Raw genomic sequence first — 7,444 nt, 5'->3', positions numbered from 1 at the left:
CTTTCATCTCAGGCCAGCTGTAAAAAGGAGTCCGTCTCATCCGTCTCATTGTCGGGTGAAGTTTTCTACAGAGTACCTCCGTGTTGCTTCTGTTCATGCACCCGGAAATCAGCACAAGTCCCGTCACCGAACGTGACGGAGTCACCGAACGTGACGGAGTCACAAACACAGTATAAACAGGGTTGACATCATTGGCAGCTGGAGACAGTCAGACCACAGTGGCTTTTTCTTTTCTTTTTTTTTTTATATTTGAGCAAAAATCCCTCGTTTTAGACAAAGATGGACAAATTACAGGATTACAAACAAACCTTTTTTTTCTTCTTTTTTTTTTAAACCTGACCTGCCCTGAGAGGCAAAGCACAAGAATCCAGAGGAGGAGGGCTTTGTTCAAACTTTCATGTCGTCTGAGCGAGAAGACGAACCTTTCTGACGCCATGACGACGCCATGACGACGCTCTAGACCACACAGCAGCCTTGCAGATCACCATGGGGTTCCACTACACCAGAGATATCCCTGACATCAATGTAAATCACATACACTTTGTCATAAACAGATTGTAAAGTTCAGGTACAGAATCACTGAGGAAAAGCACACCAATACTACTGTAAAGTCAAAATAGAAGGTATAAGTATTGAGGAACTAGTCATTGATTGAAAGTTGGCTCGTATCCTTTGCAACACTGAGGAGTGCTTCGGCCACGCGGGCCGCTTTGCTTTTCTACAGGCAGATTAAGGAGAGGACAATGTCTCAACAAAAACACTTTGCAAAACTGAATCAGCACGGGTCATAAATACAATTAAAGAGATGGAAATAGCGTCAGAAATGTGTACACAGTCTTCGTAGCGATTCCTGGATCCAGGTCCGAGTTAAAGGAAAAAGCAGACGAGAGGGAGTGTTCGCTCGTCGTTCCCTCCAGTAGAATGCTGACCTCGTTTAGTGATTATTGATTCATCTTGGCGGAGTGCAAGCGTCGGCCACATGGCTTTTAAAACATTTTCAACAAAAATATATTATATAAGAACGCTCTGGTCGTCTCGGGCGCGTGTTTTCCTTTCATTGTCTCCCAGTAAACACGTCGACACTCTGGAGTTGAAATGGCGAAGGGTGACGCTCGTTTTCAGGATCGGTGCACACACTCGGGTAAAAAACACTGAAGCAGGAACACGCGGCGTAGCCCTTGTGGGTTTCCCTGCGGAGGGGGAAACGGCTCACATGGTCAGCTTGGTCTGGACTTGTGAATGTGCTGTTGACACTGGACTGTGTGTGTGTGTGTGTGTGTGATGATCCTCATGCCGTCAGCCACAGTGTTTGTCTCCGCCGTGCCGGGCCGAGCCCTCGCTCAGAGGGCCAGGAGGGTGGGCGAGTTGAGGGAGTCTGAGGACTGGTCCCCGCTGCTGCTGCTGCGCCGGTGGGCCTTGGAGCAGGACTCGGAGGAGGGCGAGGGGCTCTCGGGCTCCAGCATGCTGGGGTAGGTGAATATGAGGCTCGGGGCGTTGGGCGTGGCGGCCGGCGTGGACGCCGGCACCACCGGCGTGTTCAGACTCTCCCCGTCCGTGCAGTACATCCCCCCGGTGATGCCGCCGCCGCCCAAGCAGATGGGCTTGATGACGGAGCGCTGCGGCTTGCCCACGTCGTCGCCGTCCTCCGGCTCCTGCTTCACCACCACGTGGTTCATCGGAGCCCGGGCGCCCATGTTGGGGCGCATGGTCAGGGGGAGCGGGGCGCACTGCTGCTGCTGCTGGTGGTGCTGCTGGTGCTGCTGGTGCTGCTGATGTTGCTGATGTTGCTGGTGCTGCTGGTGCTGCTGGTGCTGCTGGTGCTGCTGGTGCTGCTGGTGCCCTGATGACTGGTGGCGCTCGTCAGTGGGGAGCTTGCACACGGGATTGTGGGCAACCAGCATGAACTCCAGCTTGTCTTTCTCCTTCTGCAGGGTCTCGATCTCCTTCTGCAGGTCGGCCTTCTCCTCCTCCAGCTTTTCAGTCTCCTGTGAGGAGAAATACAAGCATGAGCTGGGTTTTCTTTACTACGTGTGCCTTTACGTAAACAGGAGGAAGTTGACAGGAAGTAAGGGCAACAACATGCAGCACAAGGTGTGAACCAGGGTCGTTCAGGGTCAGCAGCATCACCCCTCGGCCAGAAGCAGGAAATAAATACAGCAACAGCATTTCCATCGATATTCTGTGACAAAATTGCCAAGAAATTGCCAGTTCGGCTGCAACAGAATGTGAGGGGGAAATGCCATAATGTCACATTTCACCAAAGCGCCAACAGGTGGCAGTGTTTGTTCACTACACGTCTCCCAACCAAGGAAAGCAGCACCATCCAGAACTGTCGAGGGCTATTTCGACTCCCAACATGCAATCTCAGAGCTTTTCTGCCTGAATTTGAGTTTCCTGTAATAACTGTTCATTGTTTGAGTCTCGGCGATACGAGACCTGCATCGTTAACGCGTCCCAGAGCAAAAAGCAACAGACGGAATCCTGGAAAAGGCTGTTTCGTCAGCTCAGTGTGAGATAAGCTGTCTGAGAACTTTGACTCGTTGGCAACGGTATGAGGAAGTTGGACACAGGGAGACAGGGGGAGTCGCCCAGCGAGACACATCGGTCAATCAAAGCCGTTGTAGAAATACTTCTGAGTCTTTTCTCTGGAAAGCGACACTTCCTTATTTGGAATTTTTAAAAACAGCGGCGTGAAGACGGAAAATCGCTTTTTTCTTTTCTTTCCCTGGAGGCGATGGCTGTGGTGTGTGTGTGTGTGTGTGTGTGTGTGTGTGTGTGTGTGTGTGTGTGTGTGTGAGTGTGTGTGTGTGTGTGTGTGTGTGTGTGTGTGTGTGTGTGTGTGTGCACGCAGCATGTCTCTATGTGGGATTGTGAGACAGGCAATTGGCCCCCTTTTACAAAATGCCCTTCATTGGCGGAGACAGCTGCCTACGGCAAATTCCATTCCTGGGTTTTTTTAAAGGCCTGACAAGCTTAACCTCACTGTAATTCGGCTAATTAGTCCATTTAGATGCTGCAGACAGCCCTACCTCTGTCTGCAGCTGCCGAGACAAAAAGCTTTTCATCGCCTGTCATCTCCTCGCTCAGACCTCGCACTCAGAGATGCAGCGGGAGTCAAACCAGTAACGCCAGGTTGTAAATATAGGCGTGGAGTCCAATCACTCATCAACAAAAAATCTTGTCTCCTGCCTTTTGAACCAGCGTGACTTTTCTTTTCCCCCTGTGCATGAATTCTCTGTGTTCAAACCATGTCTATTGTTTTTTTTCATCAACTAAAACCACAACAAATGTTCGCCCTCAACAGGATGTTCATTGGCTGAAGGTGGTTGCAGCATTAAGAGGAACACGGTGATCAAAGCGATGATCTAATCGGGTTTTCAGGTTTCTACTCACCCCTTGCAGCATCTCTGTGAGCTCTCGCCTGCGGTTGCGGCATTTGGCAGCGGCTAACTTATTCCTCTCACGCCTCACCCTCCTTTTCTCCTCTTCCTCCGGGGTGAGCTGAGGACGAATACAGAAGGAACACAGCAGGTAAACCGAGCTGTCTGACACGAACACACACGAAGCGAAAGAGCACAAACAGGAGCGACTGATTCGGTTTCAGACTTCACTTCCTCAAACCTTCTGAATCCAGCTTTTATAACATGAAAGTCTTGTGCCTCACCTGTTCGTCCCGCTTGCGGCGCCCCCGGGTGTCCCCGATGGAGCGGATGACCCCGGGCCGAGCCAGCGTGTTGTGCCCCAGCAGCCCCGGGCCGTTGGGCAGGTGATGGCCGTACGGGTGGGAGCGGGAGTACGGGTTGGACATGGAGGTGATGACGGTGGGCTGAACCATCCACTGCAGGTCTTGGCTGGTCGTGATTGCATTGATGGTGGGGATGAAGGCACTGTTGGAGCCGGGCATGTCGACCCTGTACTTCTGCAAAGGAAGGAAGGAGGTGAGAGAACGATCATCTGAGGAGGGTTTCTCCAAACTTCAGGGTGGCTCGTCTGGGTCAACGCATGCTACTTAATCCTGTTAAGCATCTTAGCCTCGCTTCGTTCCGCTGACACACACACACACACACACACACACACACACACACACACACACACCGCCACCCACCATTATCACACACTTTCCACAGTACCAGCTTATAGTAATGATTCAATCCACATACAACACTGCATGTAACCCCTGGAGTGGAACAGTGACACACGCTGTGAATCATGTGGGAAAGCCCGAAGTGTCCAGAGCATCTCACTTTACCGACCATGAGACAAAACATGGCAGCTCGTCTGGACGGGCAGGATATATACATGATGCCTTTTTACTGGATATAGACCACGTAACGGGTCGTACGCTCCCCCGGACCTTCTTCTGCACTCCACAGGTGTTCCAGAGGTCACAACAATTTAATGGTTTCAATGTTGGATTTCATGTACTTTGACAAAAATAAAATCTAAAGAAAAAAATATGCATTTGCCTCTAATAGTTGTGTGTATGTCTAAAGCCGTACTGTGATGTTATTTCTAGTCTAAACCACTCAACCTTTGGCACAAAGATAGAATATAATATATTATATTATATATATATATTATAATATAATAATAAAGAATAAATGTGTACAATATGGACACCGGTTGGAGAACACGTCAGGTCAGTATGACTTCATGTCTTAGGAGTGCACAAACAGCGGGCCGCCGGCCTGTGTGCGTAAATTACGCACGTCCCATCACATCCCCGTTATTCCCGACTTTCCGTCGGACATCCCGGCAGTCTATTGGAACTTTGTTTGTCTGGTGAGTCATTGTGTATGGGATTTGTTAAGCACATGAGAAACGCGGGCAGTTCCAGTAATGCGGGAGGAGGGAGGAGGGGGGGTCAGCTGTAACGAGCCAGATCAGTAAAGTAAAATGTTTGTGAGCGGATTTTTTGGTGAGCTTCAAAATAATAAAAAAAATAAAAATGTTATGCAATAGAGTGTGAAGGACACAAACATCCTGTCGAGTTATTGCACGGAATACAGCAGTTTGGCTGCAAAACAAATCTACCCGTCTAATTAAACCAGAAAAAACCTGCTTTGCTTTGATATGTCTCAATAAACCTAAGTGAGAGGTCGTGTTCCAACCCGCTGTAATGGGAAACAGGCAGCCAGTGTGTGATTACAGGGAACCGAAGCAATGATAGATACCGGCCAAGAGTCGTTTACCGTAATGTTGCGTGCGCCCTGACGACGCTTTTCCACAGAAGTGCCCTGAACGCAACTCTTGGCTGCGAGGACGCAACAAGCCTCTCCCCGGATTTCGAGCCTATTATTTGTGAACACGGGCAGCGCTGCTTTGGCACACCTTCAGTAGCCGCGGGTGTAACTCACTGCGAAGGTATGAAATCTTAACCTCTGATGAAATCGAGGAGGTGGTGGTTGCAGGGATTGGTGTTTTAATGAGTTTCAGAGCGAAGAGACGACGGGCTTCGCGCTGGAAGGAACCCGCCATGTCTGATCCACGGCCGTGTCATGTTTCTGAGAATACAACTTTAACACAACTTCACATTTTTGCACATTTTGGTGCTTTAAAAAAAATGCATTAACTGGCGTGTAAGACGAAGCAGGCGCATCGTTGAAGCGTGTGCGCGCCTGTTGCGTTCGCTTTCTCTCCACACTGCCAGACCGAGCGACGTGGTAAATATCTCTGACTTCCAGAGGGATTGTGTTTGAGGTGTACACGTCCACTGGCGCTACAAGTCCCACAGATACGCTGAGTTTTACGCGCCGTGGATCAGACGTTGACATCTGGAAAGCTCCGGCATTTCTCCCAGCAAACAGCCGCCGCGTCGAGCTGCACTCGGCGGTGTAAGTTTCCTTTCACCGTGAAGACATGAAGCATAAAGAAACACCATGTGGGCCACACAATCACCACGTACTCGCCATTTAGGGTGCGCAGCAGTCAGTGCGCGTGTTTGAAACGCGATGAAAAGCGCGTCATCCACGGAGCTCTGATAGTTAGTGACCGAACTCAGATGGAATGAGTCTAAAAACGATCGAGTCGCATCTGTTGAGTCACCGGTGTAATGTGTGTCATTGGGTTCATCCGTGTTTCCCCCGAGCGAACCAAACATACATGACAAACAGCGTGTTTCTGTCAGAGGCTTGACATCGAATAAGTCAGGCTTCATATTATTATTATTATTGTTATTATTATTATTATTATTATTATTATTATTATTATTATTATTATTATTATTATTTAAAATGTAAAAGCGCTTCCTCCTCTTACCTGGTAGCTTGAGGTAGAGATCGGACTTCCGATCGTGCTGCTGCCACTTGTGAAGGACTCTGGCTGGGCCGGAGAGGTGCTGCTGCCGCGGGACGAGGTGTCGTAGGTCCCGGGGTAGTCCTGGTACATGGTCCAGGAAAGAGGAAGATTTCAGTAGACTGTTAATGTTCTGAAACCTCCTCCTCCTCCCCCCGTTTTAAAATCCTCGCAGTAAAAAGGCACCAACAGAAGAAGAAAGAATCCTCTGACTCGAGTCGTCGTTAATTTGTGGAATCCAGAGAGGAGTAATAAAGCTCCTCTAACTAGAACATGTCCCTGATTCACAGCCACGCAGAATACAGGCCCTCCCTGTCCGTCAGGCTATTGACGTGTTGTGCTTGTATTATTCTCGAGCCGCAGGTACGCCACACTGCAGATCCTCTCAGGTGCGCAAACTTGGAGCTAAAGTCAGCAGCGCAGCTTCTTCAGCGGCAGATCCAGTAGTTGGAGACTCACGCAGGTTCACGCTCGCTCTCAAGCCTCCTGCCCGGGTAATCTTCTGCGTCTCCGTCGCCTCGCCTGCCAGCTACACTCGATCCGAGCTCCGCCGTTCACGGAACTGTTCGAACTTTTTTTTTTTCTTTTTTTTTTCTCTCTCTCTCTCTCTCTCTTTTCCTTTTTTACCACACTTCCTAGAGATGACTCACTTAAATGGCACTATGAAGAACGGCAACGGCTTTTCAACGCCAACGAAACAGCCTACGTCACGGCCTGGGCGTTGCGACTCGGGTCCAGGGAGGGGTCGGGTCTGGATAAGGCAGCGCGAAAGAAAGATCCGCTCTGAGCGTCTCGCGCACAGCGGACTCTGGAGATGAAATGGAAAAAGCAGCGAGACCGTGAGGGGAGCGCGGACGCACCGGGACGCGTCTATTCTCCGGTACGAACGTCAGCGGAGTCGCGGAGTTCACTGTTTGTCTCACTTGCTTCGGTCCATTGACGCATGTTTCCTAAAATGGGCAGTTGCGTCAGAGAGCGCGTGTGGGTTTCCTTGGTAAAGGAAGCGTCAGACACTGGAGGGATTCCCTCCCCTCGCGCACCGCACTCCGGACTCTGAGCGCCCGGCGTGCGGGTCCCGGTCCCGGTCCCGGGTACCGGTCAGTGCAGGAAGAACGGAGACATTTAAAGCTAGACGTAAAGATAAAGAGCG

The 7,444-nt window shown here is 50.2% G+C and overlaps 1 protein-coding gene across 1 annotated transcript in view; it reads right to left on the bottom strand.

Moving 5' to 3' along the window:
- The window catches only part of fosl2 (FOS like 2, AP-1 transcription factor subunit), a 7,767-nt gene extending 670 nt beyond the window's left edge, over positions 1–7,097 (bottom strand). The window contains exons 1-4 of the mRNA XM_084013500.1: positions 6,259–7,097; positions 3,665–3,919; positions 3,394–3,501; positions 1–1,985 (exon numbers count right to left, since the gene is read on the bottom strand). The exon at positions 1–1,985 is cut by the window's left edge and continues 670 nt beyond it. Coding sequence (XP_083869626.1) covers positions 1,341–1,985; positions 3,394–3,501; positions 3,665–3,919; positions 6,259–6,387 — 1,137 coding nt within the window. The 5' untranslated portion in view covers positions 6,388–7,097 and the 3' untranslated portion in view covers positions 1–1,340. The remainder of the gene's footprint in view (positions 1,986–3,393; positions 3,502–3,664; positions 3,920–6,258) is intronic.
- Positions 7,098–7,444: the final 347 nt, after the last annotated feature.

The sequence above is a fragment of the Eutrigla gurnardus genome (genome assembly GCF_963514095.1).
Source record: "Eutrigla gurnardus genome assembly, chromosome: 7".
NCBI classification, from domain to species: domain Eukaryota; kingdom Metazoa; phylum Chordata; class Actinopteri; order Perciformes; family Triglidae; genus Eutrigla; species Eutrigla gurnardus.
Note: the sequence above shows the minus strand (reverse complement) of the source record. Positions and strands in the feature narration are given on the sequence as shown.